The sequence below is a fragment of the Ursus americanus genome, chromosome 14 (genome assembly GCF_024610735.1).
Source record: "Ursus americanus isolate L20-20 chromosome 14, mUrsAme1.1.p, whole genome shotgun sequence".
In the NCBI taxonomy this organism is placed as follows: Eukaryota; Metazoa; Chordata; class Mammalia; order Carnivora; family Ursidae; genus Ursus; species Ursus americanus.
Genome location: NC_142140.1, coordinates 54,044,157 through 54,062,500, shown reverse-complemented (window position 1 = coordinate 54,062,500; position 18,344 = coordinate 54,044,157). Strand labels below are relative to the sequence as shown.

Here is an 18,344-nt window from a genome sequence, read left to right as displayed (position 1 = left end):
CTGGGCCCCTGCTCATGCTGGTCTCCCCACCTGGAACCCTTCCATGCCTGCCTTGGCTGACTTCTCCTCACCTGCAGATTGCAGCCCAAACTCACTTCCTCGGAGGGTCCTTCCCTACCCCCCCCCCCCCGCCCACTTTATGCCCCGAGGATTATTTAATTAATGGCCGTCTCCGCTGCCAGACTGGGAGGTCTACAAGGAAACAGGATGTGTTTATTTTGCTCATTGTAAATCCTCATTACTTGTTGCATGTTGATTCTTCCATTCAACAGATATTTATTAAGCAACAGATAAATCAGGCACTGGGTGTAAAATAGTGAAGACTGACACAATTTCTGCTTCGTGGAGAAGGCAGAAGATATACAGAAAACCCCAAGAATTTCAGGAGATACTGGGGTGATGTAAATAACAGGGAAGGGAACAAAGCGATGGGGGGGGCATTTGCAAAGTGAGGTCAGGGAAGGCTCACTGGAGCACAGAGGTGCAGCTGGCCACTGGGGGGACAGGCAGAGGGACAGCCCGAGGCGGGAGTAGTAGGTTTGGGGCGTTAGAGGAACAGTGGGCTAAGCCCCTGGCAAACTAATAATATACGTTTAATGGACCAGAGGAAGGATGAGCGCCCTCTGCCTAGAATTGTGCTGGGTACTTTCTCCTGCTTTATTGCTCTTGGACCTCGTCAAATCCGACCTGCAGGTATCGTTATATCCATTACAGGGCTGAGGCCAACCCAGAGAGAGAGAGAGAGAGAGAGAGAGAGAGAGAGAGAGAGCGCGCAAAGTCCCGCGTCCAAGGCCACACAGGAACTGAGGGGAGGGGGAGCCTCATTCCACTGGGTTCTGGCTTTCTATAGTTAAGACCCCCCCCCCCCGCCCCCCGCGTAAGATCATGCCCTATTCGTGAATGACGTTGCTAGACATTCAGACACACACGGACTCTGGGTCTGTGTATTGGAAATCGTGTGTCCACCTGTGCTGTAACCCGGCTCTGTGGGGCCTGGTTTGCTCTTCTGCGAGGTTCTGCGCATTCTCCCAGGTGTCTTTTCTCCAACTTGAACCACAGGCCGCGCCTAAGGCACCCTCCCTTAGCCCTGCCACGGAGCACACTGAGCGCACTGGGCGCGCGTGCACGTGGCTGTCCCCAGGGCCCTGGCGCTGGGCGGGGGCGCCCGCGCGTCTAGTATGAGACGCGCTGGCAGGACTGGGACGAGGGTGACGCGAGCGCAACATTTAAGGGAGTACCAAAAAAACCCAGCGACCAACATAAACAGTATTTTAATGAAATATTTTAAAAAATCAAAATGAACCTCCCAAAGTCCAAGGGAATGAAATAGCAAAAAAGTCAAAGAAGGGATCCGTCTCCATGGGTCGGGTATCTGGGACGCCCCCAAACTCTGAAACGCGAGTCGCGGGGTATTTGGGACGCCCCCTCGGCCGGGGCGCTCGGGGGACCTCCAGCGCGGGGCCCAGGGTAGGGAGGCTGGCGGGCGGGGCGGGGCGGCGCCTCCCCCTCGCGGTCCTCCCTCCACCCCTCCCGGGCCTCTCCTGGGCGCCGAGTCCCTTCCGAGTCTCGATCCGCGCCGCCTTTTCCCGCGACCCGCACGGGGCCCAGCTGACGGGCCGCGTTGTTTACGGGCCGAGTAGCCCTCGCTCCCGCCGCCCGCCAGCCACTCGCCTGCCCAGGTGCCCGCCCGCCCGTCCGCGCTTCCGTCTGTCCGCGCGTCCGTCTGTCTCAGCGTTCGCAGATAGTGGCCCAGAGCGCTCCGGGCCGAGAGCCGGGCGGCCGGAGCGCAGCGAGGGGCTCCGGGCCGTGAGATCGCGGGACGGGGCCCGGGCCGCTGTGGTCCGGGGTCGGGGCCGCCTCCGCCGCCGCGCCGCCGGATTTGTAGCGGCCGAGGCCCCGCGCCCCTCCTGGGCTGTTTCAAGGGCCCTCCCGGGCGGGGGCTGCGGCCCGCGGGCCGCCGGCGTGGAAGAGAAGGACGCGCGTCCCCCAGCGCCGCTCGGGCGGCCGCCTCAGAGCATGACCCCCGCGGGCCGGCGCCGCGCGCTCTGATCCGCCGGGACCCCGCGCTCCAGCAGCCATGGGCGCCGGGGCTGGGCGGGGGGCGGCGACCGCGCCGCTGCTGCTGGCGGTGGCCGCGCTGCTGCTGGGTGCCGCGGGCCACCTGTACCCCGGAGAGGGTGAGTCTGGGGGTCCGGGAGTGGGCGGGGAGCAGCGCGGTGGGGAGGGGACCCTTTGCCAAAATGGAGCCCACCGCCGTGGAGCCAGAGCCCTCCTCGGCGCGTGTGGGGGTGCGGGTGGCCAGGACCGCAGCCTCGGCCCCGCGCGGGGCGGGAAGCCGCTGACCTTGGCCTTTGCCCGCCTGGGCTCGCCGTTCCGCGTCCCGCGTGCGGGCCCCGGGCCGGAGGAACCTTGCCCCAGTGCCCGCCCCTCCGGGGGTGCCTTCTCCGAGCGCGTCTCGGACCCGTGCCTAGCCCTCTCCGAGCCCAGCTCGCTCCGGAGACGCGATACGCGTCCTCTCCGGGTCCTCTGTAAAGTGGGGTCCCTGAGTCCGGGCGGCCTTGGATAGCCAAATGCCGGGGGCACACGGGGTTTGGAGCCAGGGTCGAGGGTGACGGACTGAGGGTCCCTTGGGGTCCCTGCGGATAGGTGCTCCAGGGGGAGAATTGTAGAATCCTGTCCCGCTCCCTCGGTCTAGGACCGTGGCTACGCGGACTTCAGATCCATGTTTACACTTTTGGGTTCTGTTTCCAGATGTCCGGAGGCAAACTCTAGCGCCTTGGCAACAGGGCCTTTGTTGCACAGAAGCAGTGGTGTCTTTATCATGATTTTACGGTGTCACCAAATGCCACGGGCTAACTCTGCACCTTCACAGTGGCCCCCGGAGGTTGATCCTGTTTGCCCATTTCACAGAGGAGTAAACTGAGGCTCCAGTAGGAGACAGTTCGACTTGCCCTAAAGTCAGTGCCAGAGGGAGAACTCAAACCTTTCTGTGTGGTGCCCCAGTGAGGCTCTGGACTGCTGCTGGATGTCCCGTGTCTCCCTGTAACCCCCGCACCCAGCTCCCCTCCAGCGCCACCCTTCATGAAGCGCTCTTTACCTGTCTGCCCAGGGAGGTCTCTAACCTCAGGGGAGCCTCTCATACCCCCAACCCCATGGACTTCGCTCCTGGGCCTTCCTGTGCTGGCAGCAGATGGAGGCAAACCCCAACTCCAGCATCCTCCTTGGGCTTGGTAGCAGTCCTTTCTGGTTGTGGGGCAAGAAATGAAGAACCCTCTAAGAGAACATGGCTGGAGTTTCCCACTGGTGTCTGAGGCCCTGCTTTAAAAATATCTGTTGGGTTACTTTTTCAGAATTCTCCATAAAAGGAAATCAGTCATGGTGAGGAAGGGGTCGGGGAGGGAAGGAGCTCCCTGATGCCAAATGAGGTCCATGAGAAAACCCACACAGGCTCTGGAGTTGCCAACCCAGGTTTGCTGAGCTCCTCTCTCTCAGACAGTGGCTCCAAGGCCTGAGTGCTTGGCCTACAGTGGGCACTCAGTAAAGGTGGCCGTCGGCTTGGGTTCTCGTTAGGAAAATCCAGGACGAACGCTAGACCTATTCCAGGTTTTGTGTATGTACGCGCCTGTGTGTGTGGGGTTCCCTGCTCTTCTGTTCCTTGTAGCTTTGGTAATTAATTGTGGATTTATGCCTGGGCTTCCAGGGGCCAGTAGATGGATTTACCACTTCTTTACGTGTTTACAGTTTCCACAAGGGCAGGGGCTTATGCTTCTTCTGTTCACAGCTACGTTTCCAGAGCCTAGAACAGTGCCTGGTGCATACGAGGTGTTTGGTTAACGTATGTGTTCTTGAGTCCATTCGTATTCTTCGTGTTCTCACCAGTACTCCAAGCCATGGCTCTTTTATTCTTCAGATAACGCCTAACTAATATGTACTAATAAGAGCAAACTCTTGGTGGGTACTCTTCCATATGCTTTGGATATCTAATCTCAGTTAATCCTCACCATGGCCCTGTGACGTAGGGTTTATTTTCCCTTTTGCAGGTGAGGCCATTGGGCTAGGTGGCAGAGCCCTGGTTTCTTAAAAAAAGGTTGCTCTCTTGACTATGGACTCTGAGAAACAAACTGAGGGCTTCAGAGGGGAGGGGGGTGGGGGAATGGGATAGGCTGGTGATGGGTAGTAAGGAGGGCACGTATTGCATGGTGCACTGGGTGTCATACGCAACTAATGAATCATCGAACTTCACATCAAAAACCAGGGATGTACTGTATGGTGACTAACGTAATATAATAAAAAAAGATTATTATAAAAAAAAAAGTTGCCCTCTTGGGCTTGAGCTTCCCTACCCCTGGCCCATGGTAATGGTTAACTAAATCCTATCAACTAAATGAGATGTGATGCCCCTCGGAGGTTTGGAAACTTCGAGAAACTTTACAGATCATTAATCTCTAATGTCACCCGGTAGGGCATTTTGGCTGGGGTTTGGGGGAGCGGTGGTGTGATTTTTTTCAGAAACGAAGGACTTTCTTGGAGCTGTCCTATGGGATGTGCCACCCAGTGCACTCTCCCGTGGAGTCCCTGCTGCTCCACTCAACTGGGCGGTGGCTTCCCCCTCCATGTCTCCTTGGCCTGGCTGGCTGTGGCCTGAGATTACTCGGGGGCATTGCAAAGTTAAAGAATGAAGGCAATGTGGGATTAATTAAAATAGAAACCCACAGGGCTTTGGGGGAGACCAGCGAGTCGGCTAATTGAGGTGTGAGAGGCTTGCTTCCAGAGTCCCGTTATTTCTCAGGTGCCCCTCATTTCTCAAAGGTGGCCCCAGATGTTTCTCTTGTGCGTTCTCTTGCGTGCTTTGGGGCCCCCAGAGCAGAACTTCTGCCTGCTCAGTAACCTCCCTGAGGTTATTCTTAACCTTTGCTTCTCTCCTGGAGCCGGGCCCGTGATCCCTGCCCCACTTACTCATAGAGGTCATGGGGGTGAGGTCCCTGAGGTCCCCACTGCACCCCCACTCCATTGTTGACTTCCATTCTTAACCTGGTTAGAGTAGAAACTCTCCACTTCGGTGCTCTTAATATTTGGGGTTAGCTAGGTCTTGGTTGTGGGGGTGCTATCCTGTGTACCGTGAGAAGTTGAGCCACATGCCTGGTTCCTCCGCCCACAACATGCTGTAGCATCTCCTCTCTCCAAGTCATGACAATCCATAGTGTCGCTGGACATTGCCAGCTGTCCCTAGTTGAGAACAACTGGCTTCAGGGAGATAGCCTCTTCCTCATCTAGGGCACTTCCGCACCTGAGTCCCTGCTCTCTTCTCTGTAGTGGGGTCTCCCTGGAGCCTTTCCCTTTCTAGCCTACAGTCAGTACTCCCTGAACCCCGTTGCCCACCACCCACCTCCAGCCTTCCCCTGCCCAGCCTCCCCGGTGGGCCCTAACCACCCTCCCTCCCACCTCTCACCCTCTGCACTGCCCACAGCCTCTGGCTAGTGTCTCCATCGATTTGCTTTGCCCATGGATCTAGTGAAGGTCATCCCTCATCTCCCAAGTGCACCTCCTGTCCCTTCACCCCAGCTGACCTCTCTGGGTCTGCCGCTGTCTACTCCCTCCCCCAGGAAGGCAGGAAGGCACAGTCTCCTGCAGAGTTTTCACCTGCACCTGGCGCGCTCTCCACCTTCCTGGGCTCAGATGTTAGCTCTCTCTTCATAGAGGGCCAGTCCCTACTGCCATCCACTCTCAGCCCAGTTTTGAATTTATGTAGTCAGACTCCCTCTTCCAGAACAGGGGCCATCAAACTACGGCCCATAGGCGGACTCCTGCCTGCCCACGCTGGTTTTATAAATAAAGTTTTATTGGCATCATCTGTGGTTGCTTTTGTGCCCTCACGGCAGGGTTGAGTAGTTGCAATCGCATGGCCCACAAAAATATTGATACTTTGGCCCTTCACAGAGAGAGTTTGTGGACTCCTGATTTACAACAAACCCCTTGCGGATCATGAGGACGTGCCTGATTGCTTGTGTGGTCCCTGGTACAACGTGACTGCATCACGAACGCTCGGGGATGCTGCATTTCCCCCTTCACAGAGAAAGCTGTATTAAAGAAGTTTATGCCCCCTGAATATATGGATTCCAGCGGTGAGAAAATACCGTGATGTTCCCTTGTTAACTGCGTGTATGATCTCAAGTTTTATATATTTGGACAGTCATCTTAGTGTTGAATGAGGATCCCTTGCTGTTGGCTTTGTGTCTGGAACTCGAAAGTGGTGTCTGCTATGAGATTTTTTTTCAAGACCCCTTGTATTAATTTCTATTACGAATACACACATTAGGGGCACCTGGGTGGCTCAGTCAGTTGAGCGTCAGACTCTGATTTGGCCTCAGGTCATGATCTCAGGGTCGTGGGATCCAGCCCTGGTCGGGCTCCCTGCTCAGCGGGGAGTCTGCTTGAGATTCTCTTCCTCTCCCTCTGCCCCTTCCTGCAACGTGTGCGTGCCTGCTCTTGCTCTCTAAAATAAATAAATAAATCTTCTAAAAAAAAAAAGAAAAAGAATATATACATTGGCTTATGTTTTACAACAGGACCTATTTATGGTCTTTTAAATTAAAATAATAAGTAATGCATGCTTATTGCAAAAAATTTACAAAAACCTGGAGAGGAAAAGACAAAAGTCCCTTTGCAACAGTTTGTCCCTAAAATCATCCCATTTCTGTCCTGCGAGGTGACTGTGCTATCAGTTTGCATCTTAATTGTATGTGGGTGTGTGTGCAGAGTTATGTGAATTTTAACCCATGCACAGAGTTGTGTGACTGTCCCCACAACTGGGATACGGAACAGTGCCATCACCCAGATTCCCTCCAGACACCCCTTTATGGTTACGCTCTCTCCATCCCTAACCCTAGCAACACTGATTTGTTCTTCATTGTTTTCTCTGTAGACTTTAAAACATATAATTGAATTAATATTATTTTTTTATTTTATTTTATTTTTTAAAAAGATTTTATTTATTTATTTGACAGAGAGACAGCCAGCGAGAGAGGGAACACAGCAGGGGGAGTGGGAGAGAAAGAAGCAGGCTCCCAGCGGAGCAGGGAGCCCTACGCGGGGCTCGATCCCAGGACCCTGGGATCACGCCCTGGGCCGAAGGCAGACGCTTAACGACTGAGCCACCCAGGCACCCTGATATTCTTTTTTTTTTAAAGATTTAATTTATTTGAGAGAGAGAGGGAGAGAGAGAGAAGGACCCTGAGATCATGACCTGAGCCGAAGTCAGTCACTTCGCTGACTGAGCCCCAACTGAGTTAATATTCTTAACATTTGACATTTTTAATTTAAACACTCATAAGCTCCTCGTTGCTCACGGATTCCCTATTTGTGAATTTGCCTTCTTGCTAAAATTAATCCGTAACTCTAAAATCAGTACTCAGCGCGCTTGGGTGGTTCTTCCTGGACCTGCGTGGAGCATCAGACCATCTGGGTCTCGGAACCGGCCCGTTCCCAGCTGAGGTCAGGCATGGTGGAGCTGCTTGGTTTATCTCTGGCACGGTGGATTCAGACAAGCCTCAAAGATGAAACAGGTGTCTCCTTTGGCGATGTACGTAGTGCTGCATTTTGCACATTTTCGTGCGTTTCGCGTAAATGCACGAATGGACGCAGGAGGGCTGTGATGTGCTAATGGAGAAAATACATGGGTAGATAAGCTTCGCTCGGTCCGAGAGCCAGTGCCTGGTGCTGTTGGCTGTGATTCAAAGTTAATGAATCAACACTGTCTATTAAAATAAGGTGTATTTAAACAGAAACACACATAAAACAAGGTTATGGATTAATCCATTGACAAAAACTCGGTGGCCAGAGGCTGCAGGAACCTAACCTTGTATTTCCCTAGCGACAGTGGCTCGGTATTTGCTAAGCCGGTGTTCCCGGGGACTCCATGGACAGTCAGAACTAATGAGAATGGGCTGGAGGTGGTTTCTGGGCACCGTGTTTTAAAATGTGTGCATTTGCATTTGCCGGGGCCCATGTAGAATTTTGTGGAACACATCTGCCCCTCTGGTCCTGTTTTTGTCTGTGCAGGAATCCTTGGTTACATCTCGGAAAGTTCATGAGATGACACCAAACCCCGGCCCTCGTTTCAAGGAGGGGTCGCCCGTGTTCTGTTGATCTGGGTGTCAGGGGAGTGCTCCAGTGGCTTTGGGCGTTTTAGAAAGAGATTTGCTGTGCCATGAGTTCCAGTTGGAGTTCAAGGCAGACTCACGAGGATTAACATTTGAGTTTCGATCTGGGGTTTTCTTCCAATTCCAGAAGGGTATGGTGTCATCCGGTCTGTATAGTAGCCTCTGTTGTGTGTTCGGGAACAGCAGCTCGTTAGGAGAGTCTCGCTTCTCTCCTGTGCCTTTGTGGGAATGTGGAAAACATAGGTACTTTCCAAAAACCGTGTTTGCTAACCGTGTGCATAAAGGTAGTGCTTGGACACAAAGGGATAAAGAGAGTAGAGCTCCCACTGTTTTCCTGCAGCTCTTCTGTGATTTCTTGTTGCCAATCTAGTTTCCAAAGATGTATCCTGTTTCCTTGCAGAAGATCAGAAAGGGCATGAGTTCTGAGATGTTCCTTCCTAATGACATGTGGTTGCGTTGTATCAAAGTCACCTGCTACTTTTTTTTTTTTTTTTTAAAAAACAAAGTGCCTTTTGGTCTTGTAAGACTTCTTTTGGTGTTCTATCCTGTGTCTTCTGTGGCACTGTCTGTCCCCATCTAGATAAGTGAGGGGGTAGAATCCCCAAGGGACCCTGTGGTTTGATGTATGATGCCCATAGGAGTGCAAAGCTGTGAGTGGAACTAGGAATTAGCCTAAATGTTCTGGAGCTTTCAGGCTTGTAGAAGGTGGTATTGGGGTGGGTTGGGTCCATGTTCATTAGTGACTGCCCCTCACTTCTCCCTCCCCTGCTTCACCTCCCTGGGTCCCACGTCCCATTGACGGTAATTCCCTAGTGTCTCTGTGGCCTCGCCTCTCCTTGTACCCGCTCCCACGATAGGCTCCCTTTCTTCTCAGCCAGTGTGCCCTGTTCAGTACTTTCTCTCCTCTGCTGCCACAGGGATTTTCTGCTTCCTACTTGGGTCCTTCCGCAGCTGCCAGCTAACCCCCTTCCCCTGGCACTCGAGCTGTCTGCAGCTCTTGGCTGCTGTTCCTTGGGGTTCCCTGGTCTTCCTGCCTCAGCCTTCTTGCTTGTGTTTCTGGTCCCCCTTTCGCCCACGATACCTGCTTCTCCCTCAGGGGACCGGGTCAGAGGCCTGGTTCCTTCCCTCTCCAGCTTCATCATCCCCCTTCTCCTTCCCTCTCAGTCCAGACCGGCTGTGTCTGTGTGTCTCCCTGTAGACATTGGTTTGTTCATTGGAGACGCGTTCTAGTGACGCATCGGCAATGAGATCATGGTCTACGTGCAGGTTGGAGAAGGGCTTGATACATGTTTGTCCAGAGCAAGAAACGACATCCCGTAGCCCCCACCCCTGCCAATTCATACGTGGGAGCCCTAACTCCCCAATGGGACTGTGCATGGAGATGGAGCTTTTTGGGAGGTAATTAAGTTAAATGAGGTCATAAGAGTAGAGCCCTAATTTGATAGGGTTGGTGGCCTCCTAAGGACAGGAGGAGAGAGATCCCTCTCTTCCTGCCTGGGCGCACCAAGGAAAGACCACATGAGGACAGCGAGAGGGCAGAGTCTGCAGGCTAGGAAGAGAGCCCTCCCCACAAATGGACCAAGCTGGCTATCTTGATCTCGGACTCCCAGCCTCCAGAACTGTGAGAAATAATTCTCCGGGCTTACACTGCCCAATCCGTGGTGTTTTCTTATGGCAGCCCTAGGGGACTAAGATGAGAACGGAGATCAGAATTGGCTCTGAAACCCAGCGGCGAGGGACACTGGCAGATAAAATGGGTGTGGGTCCAGCTTTCTTTGGAATTGCTGGGGGCGGCCCACCATGTTTATGGGGTTCTCTCTAGCAGTAGTCAGCAGCCCCCAGAGAAGGCATCTGATGGCGTCGATCCTGGGGTGAAGTGCTCAGTGGAGCGGGTGGGACAGAAGAAAGGGGACAGACAGGTGGGGGGGTCCCCAGCTGGAGAGGTGGGCCAGAATGGGGAGATGGTATGTCTGTCTGACTTGAGTCCCCACCACATCCCTTGGGGAACCTCATTTAAAATGCAGATTCTTGGGTCTGGCATCTGGATATGTTGATTTATTTGGTCTAGAGCCGGGCCCAGGAATCTGCATTCTCCCCGTCCATGATTCTGATGCTGGCGGTCCCAGAGCACACTTTGGGGAGCCCTGTGTGATGGTTAAGGGCACAGGTGCTGGTGTCTTAGGGACCTATACGTGATGGGCTAGATTATGTCCCTCTCCCCCAAATTCATGGGTTGAGGCCCTACCCCCCAGCACCTCAAAGTGTGACTGTGTTTGGAGATTGGGTCTTGAAAGAGGTGATCAAGGTAAGACCGAGGGCCTCCCAGTGGGCGCTAATCCAATGTGCCTGGTGTCCTGCTAAGAAGAGGAGATCTGGACACAGACCTGTGCATGCACAGGTCGACCGCGTGAAGACACAGGGAGAAGGTGGTTGTTTGCAAGCCAAAGAGAGGCCTCAGAAGAAACCAGCCCTGCGGACGCCTTGTGCTTGGACTCCTAGACCCCAAGACTGTGAGAAATTAACGTGTGGTGTGCAAGCCCCCCGGCCTGCGGGTCTGTGTTATGGCAGCCTGAGCAAACTCGTACGTGGGGCTCAGGTCCCGGCTGTGTCTCATATTTGCTGTGTGGCCTTGAGGAGGACACAGTTGTCTCTGAGCCTCCGTCACTTTCCTTTTCTAGAGAAGCTGTCTGGGCAGCACGTGCACAGTGTTTTGTCGGTGTCCTAGCCTTGCACACCCCCACCCCTCAGGGCATTTCCACCCCTCTGTGTCCAGCAGTTTCCGGTGGAGCCCGACTCACGTGCTCACGGCTGATGTGGCCTTCTGCGGTCACCCTTGGAAAGTCTGTTGTTGAGAGCTTATCTTCCCCGGTCTGAGGAATTCACAGGTCTCCCCCGGCCTTTTGATGTCCCTGCCTTGTGGACATCACAGATCAGGCATCTCCTTTCTCCCGAGGAGGGAGGACCTGCAGGGATTTCAGTGATATCTTTCCCGGGGCTCTCTTTGACTTCCACATCTCCCACAGCACGTTGTTGGCTCTTGGTTTGTTCAGAACATCCCCCCCTTGGTGGATCCTCCAAGACTGAGAAGTTTCTAGAAGGACGATGGTCTGGATGGCGAATGTCGCATCAGGGCTGCCTTTCCCCTCTGGTTATCTGCTTACACGGTTTTCTTCTCCATCCTCCATGTGTGATGCTGGTCCGCTGTTGTTACCTGCATCCTCTGTTCCCGAGTGTCCGAGCCCCCAACACCCACCTCGGGGCCCCTCACCCCTGTGGCTGGCCACTGTGGCTGCAGAGGGACCCTCCCGTCTACTCCTTCCAGCTGGGCTCAAGAACGACCTTCCTCAGGTCTCCGGTCTGTGGGCTGTGGCTTCTCTCACTGGGGATTTTCACCAGGAATTTGCAGGAAAATACTACAGTGCTTTAGTCCCCCCGCCCTCCCGCCTCTGGTCCACCCATATACCTTCCGGAGTCGCATGTGTGAACCTATCTGCAGCAGGCTTCCAGAACAGGAATCTCTGGGTCCAGGGGCATCTTTGCTTACAAAATTGCCCCCGAGCCTTGGTGGTTTCATCACTTACCCTTCAACCCCACATCGTCAGGATAGGTCCCCCAGGCCCCTTGAAGTCCCTTAGATCTTGTCTGAGCTGGCTTCCCTGTGGTATTTATTCGGCTCCCTGTTCCTCCTGCCTCGTTTGCCTTCTGTGCACCTGCTTTCCCACCCAGTGGGGCCAGGAAAATGGCGGCCCAGAGAGGTTAAACCACTCGCCTGAGGTCACACAGGTGCTGATGGGCAAAGCTGAGATTCGCACCTGGGGCCATCAGGCCTCTGGTCCTGGTCCTGGAACCTACATTAGAATCCTGGGGTCTTGATTCCCCCTGCCACCTGCTCCAGCTCCCCCATTTCTCCTTCTCTGAGGAGGCCAATTTTAAGAGCCAGTCTTCCGGGCAGGTGGGGAATCTTCAGGATGTCTGATACCGCAGTGTGCCCGAGTTCTCAATTCCGAAGGTAGTGCATCCAGGAATTGGTCCCGTGAGCTCGGAGCGGAGCACTAACACGTCCCGGTTCTCATTGTTCTCCGTAGCTTGGTTATCCCGCTGCTGCCATCGTTCACAGTGAGGAAACGGAGGCAGAGACCGAGGGGATGGCTCAGGATGACGCAGCTGGCAGGTGCTAGGGTAGGAAGCCAGACTTGTTGGGTTTCTAGCGCAGCCCGGAACTGGTATGGGTGGTGGCCAGACACCTAAACCCAAGGCTCGTCGGCACAGGACTCCTGAATTTCGGGGTGTTAAGACTCGGAAGAATGCAGAGAACATGTGACCCCAGACGAGGTCACCAGGGAGCAGCTGAAGAATGTGGAGTACATTCATGATTGAACGCAGAATGTGTAAAACTCTCAGCATTGGAAAGCACTCTCAGAACTTTCTAGATACCTCCTTCCCTGCCCCTCCACACTTCTCCTTGCCTGCTTTCACGGTGGAGAGATAACCAGGGAGAAGGGACACTTTCCAGGATGGCTCTCATGTTAAGTCTTTTCACCTGGAAAATCCTCAGATCCCACTGGCCGGGCAGGAAGTTCTAGACCAGCACCGTCCGAAAGAACGTGTTGCTGCGAGGGAGATGTTCTGTGTGTGGACTGTTCAATAGGGTGGCCGTTGTCCACATGGGGCTGTTGAAGCTGTGGCCAGGCTGACCGAATCTTTCCTTTTATTTAATTCAGTTCATTTAAATATTACAAAAGTCAGTATTTGATTCTGTGGTTGGAAAACCCTTTGGTACGTTTGGAACAAGTTGGGAAAATGCGCCTACATTTTCAGTGCTATGTTGTGGGAGCTCTACATTACAGGTTAGTATTTCTGCTGCAGATTTAGCATCTGACTTGAGACCTGCTGCCTGGCATTTTGAAAGCTTCCCGTAAAAAAAAAATCCTGTAGAGGGTCTCATTGATCATTTTTTAAGTATAGCTTACACGTTGAAGTGAAATTTTTGGATACATTGCATTAACTAAAATATATTTAATTTCATGCTTCTTTTTAATAAAGATTTTATTTATTTGAGAGAGAGAGAGCGTGAGCGAGCACAGGCAGGGGGAGGGGTAGAGGGAGAAGCAGGCTTCTCGCTGAGCAGGGAGGTGGACATGGGGCTCGATCCCAGGACCCTAAGATCATGACCTGAGCTGAAGGCAGACCCTTAACCGACTGAGCTACCCAGGCGTCCCTAATTTCATCTGTTTCTTTTTACCTTTTTAGAGAACATTTAGAATGCTGCACATGTCTCCTATCACATTTCTGTTGCACGGTAGTGCTCTAGACCCCATGCAACCTGGTCATCCACGGCGATGAGCTATAGTTTGCCATTGCCCTTGGCCTTCCAATGAAGTAGGCAGAACTAAGTAATTACGGCACCATTTGTGTAGGTGTGAGTCCTAGTGCCACCTCCTCCAGGAAGCCCTCCTTCATTGTCCCAGACCAAGTCAAATAGCTTGTTTTTGTGATCTCTTCTGGCCCCTGAAGCTCTCCTTGCAGGCATCCTCTTGGTTATATTTTAAGTTGACTTAGGTAGTTGATAGCGACTATCTGGTCTGAGAGATCCAGGAATCTGGATCTGTCCTAGTCTCTGTGGCCCCCCCGTCCTTGGATAGTGTTGGGCACGGAGCAGGTCCTCCTCAGATATTTGCTGAAGGAGTGAACAAAGGAAATGATCTTTGACGAGCTTTCTCCGAGTTGTCATGGCAGGAAAACTGTTCCACCGTTTCCTGATTTATGTCACAGGCACCAGTTTCTTCATTAGGCGTGTTTTTGAAGGAACAAAGACGGTCAGACGGTAACATAGTTACAGCATAGACTTTGCATGTAATCACAAGGTTGCAAACCTCGAGCCACCACTTAAAACTCAGCCTGGGTGAGTCTCGATTTGCTTGTCACACGAATGGGCATGAAATGCGCCTCCACTGGGGAGTATTTTTAGAATTCAGTGAGCCAGAGAGTGGGCCAGGTACTTTACATAGTAAGTGCCCCCCCTTATGTGCAGGGGATGTGTTCCAAGACCCCCAGCAGATGCGTGGAACCACCGTAGTCCTGAGCCCTACAGACGCTGTGTTTATTTTCTATACTACGCACATACCTATGTTATGTGGCTAACGGGCGTGTACCGCACACAGCTCGGGTGGGCTGGACAAAGGGATGATTCACAAACCGGGCGAAACAGGATGGTGTGAGATTTCATCACGCTCCTCAGAATGGTGGGCAATTCAAAACTTATGAATTGTTTATTTCAGGAATTTTCCATGTAATATTTTCTGACTGCAGTTGACCGCGGCTAACCGAACCTACGGATAACAGGGGACTACTGTATTAGCTGTTGCTGGATCCCCCAGTGCCCCTGCTCCCCATTGTCCTTCTCTCCCCATGTGTAGAGGGGTGACTGGCCAGGTACCACTTACAAGAGCCTGAAGCATTCTTCGGTTCCCACCCGGAGGTACCAAAAGCCAGCAGAAAGCCCTACATTTATTTCTGGCACTCTTTCTAACGTCCTCGGGATATTTTCTGTCCCAACAGTAAATTGCTCTATTGTTTAGACTAATAGGGACACATAGCTTTAATGAGTTGAGTGAGATTCATTGGAGACTTTGAAAGAGCAGTTCTTTATTGTTCCCTACTATTATAGTCATTTAATTTTTTATAACAACTTTATTGAGCTATGATTCAGTACCATACCATTCACCTATTTAAAGTTAACAATTCAGCGGCTCTGACTACGTTCGCCGAGTTGTGCAATCATCGGCTACAGTCAATTTTAGAACATTTTCCTCGCTCCAAAGAGAAACCCCATCCTCGTTAGCTGTCCTTCGTCATTCCCTCCTCTCCAGCCCCTTGGAGCCACTAATCTACTTTCTGTGTCCCTATGGGTTTGCCTTTTCTGGACATTCCACGTAAATGGAATTATAGCGTATGCGGTCTCTTGTGACTGGCTTCTTTCTCTGAGCGTCAGGTTTGCAGGCTGTCTCCACTTTGTCGCTCGTATCAGAACTTCATTCCTTTTTACGGCCGCATTGTATTTCAGCCACATCTTTTTTTTTTTTTTAAGATTTTATTTATTTGTTTGACAGAGAGAGGGAGAGAGGGAACACGAGCTGGGGGAGTGGGAGCAGGAGAAGCAGGCTTCCTGCTCAGCAGGGAGCCCGATGCTGGGCTCGATCCCAGGACCCTGGGATCATGACTTGAGCCAAAGGCAGACTCTCAACGACTGAGCCACCCAGGTGCCCCATCAGCCGCATCTTGCTTATCCATTCGTTGGCTGATGGACATTCGGGCTGTTTTCACTTTTTGTCTGTTGGTGAATAGTGCTCCAGTGGACGATTGCATATACGCATACGCAGCTTTACTGCTATCCACTTGGCCGTGCTTTGTGGATACCGCACTTTCTACAAGTTGAAGGTTTGTGGCCAGCCTGCGTCGAGCAAGTCTGTCTGTGCCATTTCCCCAAAGCCTTTGCTCACTTCATGTCTCTGTGTCACGTTTGGCAATTCTCACACTATTTCAGACTTTTTCATTATATTTGTTTGGTGATCGGTGATCAGTGATTATGACTCACCAAAAGCTCAGATGATTATTAGCATTTTTAGCAATAAATTATTTTTTAATTAAGGGTTGTACATTTTTTTTTGTCATGCTATCGCACACTTCATAGGAGAGTGTGAATATAACTTTTTTTTTTTAGAGAGAGGGGAAGGGAGGGGCAGAGAGATAGAGGGAGAGAATCTTTTTTTTGTGACGTTTCAAAATCAGATGAGTTTATTTTATTTTTCATTTTATTTTTTAAAGATTTTATTTATTTGAGAGAGAAAGCGAGACCATGAGCTGGGGGAAGGGGCAGAGGAAGAGGGAGAAGCAAACTCCCCGCTGAGCAGGGAGCCCGATGTAGGACTCAGTCCCAGCACCCTGGGATCATGACCTGAGCCCAAGGCAGACACTCAACCGACTGAGCCACCCAGGTGCCCCCAGGAGAGAGAGAATCCCAAGAAGGCGCCATACCCAGCATGAGCCTGACACGGCTCTATCTTAGGACCCTGAGATCATGACCTGAGCCGAAATCGAGTCGGATGCTTAACCGACTGAGTCATCCAGGTGCCCCAGATATAACTTTTATATGCACTGGGGAAACCAAGACATTCATTCGATGCATTTTATCGAGATATTTGCTTTATTGCAGTGTTCTGAAACCGAACCCACGGTATCTCCAGGGTATGCCTGTACAAGTTACTCTGTGGTGTGTGTTCATTTCTCTTGGGTATCTAGCTAGGAGTGGAATTGCTGGGTCACGTGGTAACTCTTTGCTTAATGAAGAATCGCCAGACTGTGTTCCACGGCTGCTGCATCATTTTACATTCTACCGGCAAAGTATGAGGGTTGCAGTTCTGTACACCCTTGTCAACACTTGTTACTGTCCATCTCTGATTTTAGCCATCCTCGTGGGAGTGACGTGGTGTCTCATTGTGGCTTGGATTTGCATTTCCCTGGTGTTCAACAGTTGAATGAATGTTCATCTCTGGTTTTGGTCCTGCCACAACCTGGGGAGGATGGCAGGCAGGTGTTTTCTTGCTCCAGCACCATAAAATTTTAGTGTGTGCATGTGAAACACAGGATGAGGTTCAGGCCCCAGAACGGAGGCCAAACCTAAGCCATATGTTGCCAGGTAAAAGCCAGGGCACCTGGTTAAACTTGAATTTCCTATAAACAACAATTTCTAAGGCTAGGTATGCTCCAGACATTGCATGGGATATGGTTATCCTAAAGAAATACTTGTTGCTTATCTGAAATTTAAATTTAGCTGGGCATCCTGCATTTTTATTCGTCAGATCTAACCCTGCCTGCCGCTGGTCAGGTGGGGACAGGGCTCGTGGGAGGCGTCAGTGGCGCCGTACCTGGGGTGACCTCTGCGTGTGGATGTTTGGATGTGACTGCAGCTGGGAGCCGTAGGTGGGGCCTGGGTGGTGTGAGTGTGTAGGGCTCGAACCTGTGTCCTTGTCCCAACTTCCTAGCGAGGAGATGAGTATGTGCATGTATTTTGCCTTGATTTAGCCTAATCTGCAGAGAACGTGACTAAGGAACATCGCAGCTTTATTCCTCCAATTGTTTGCTTTGCAGTTTTTTTTTTTTTTCTTTTCCCCTTTCTTCCTAATTTGTGCTTCTCTTGCAAGTTGTTCTCAGGGTAGATTTTTAAGAGAATTTTCTGCTATTCTTTAGGATAATCTGTTTGCCTCAAAGGTATTGGGGGTTGGTTTAGTGTCTTAGAATATAATAAGTAGAGTTGTGTACTGAGCCTTATATTCCAGGTGCTGAGGGATGTAGGGTGTGTGTGTGTGTGTGTGTGTGTGTGTGTGTGTGTGTGTGTGTGTTGGCAAGGAGAAGCTGTCTCAAGAGTTTGATTCCAGTGAATGTTAACTCGAGTTTAAGGGGCACGAGGAGAAGGAAAAGCTTCCAATAGGTATATGGGGAAGGGAAATCAGAGAAGGCTGCCTGGAGGAGGTGGCATTTGAGCTGGCTCTTGAAGGATGATGGGCTGGATTTAGAAACAGGGAGCTAAGGTATAAAGGGCTCTGAGAGCCAATAGAGCTAGGGCTCCCTTGTCCAGTAAGTAGCCACTAGCTACATGTGTCTATTTCCACCTAAATTAACGGAAGTAAAATTAAATATTCAGTTCCTCCATCTTATTAGCCCCATTTGAACTGCTCGAGAGCCACAAATGACTGGTGGCCTCCATGGTGGACGCCACAGATAGAGAACATTGGTATCAGCGCTGAAAGTTCTGTCGGACAGCACTGGACGAGGGCCAGGGTTACCAAACTACCGCCCTAGGAACGAAACTCCAGGCCACCACCTGTTTTTGTAAATAAAGTTTTATTGGCACACAGTCACATCCACTTGTTCACACACTGTCTTTGGCTGCTTTTGAGCGACAGTGGCAGAGTGGAGTACTTTCTACCCAGACCGTCTGACTGTGAAGCTGAACATATTTACTGTCTGAGTTGGGGAAGTGAAGGCACAGAGCCCTGAGATGATTGTGATATGTTTGGGAGAAATAAACAACAGCGAGAGAGCTGGTGTTCCGTGAGCACCTACTATGTGCTGGGCGCCTTGCATGCCTGTGTTACTCCACTCACTGCGTCTCACAGGTTATGTTGT

At 51.7% G+C, this 18,344-nt stretch overlaps 1 protein-coding gene across 4 annotated transcripts in view; it reads left to right on the top strand.

Annotated features, from left to right (window-relative positions):
- The first annotated feature begins 1,614 nt into the window (after nt 1–1,614).
- The window catches only part of INSR (insulin receptor), a 125,509-nt gene continuing 108,779 nt past the window's right edge, over nt 1,615–18,344 (top strand). For 3 of the 4 annotated variants that reach the window (XM_087867315.1, XM_087867314.1, XM_087867311.1), the window contains exon 1: nt 1,616–2,177. In XM_087867315.1, the coding sequence (XP_087723441.1) occupies nt 2,078–2,177 (100 nt within the window). In that variant the 5' untranslated portion in view covers nt 1,616–2,077. Of the gene's footprint in view, nt 2,178–18,344 lie in introns of all 4 variants that reach the window. The other variant, XM_087867313.1, reaches the window with a different exon arrangement.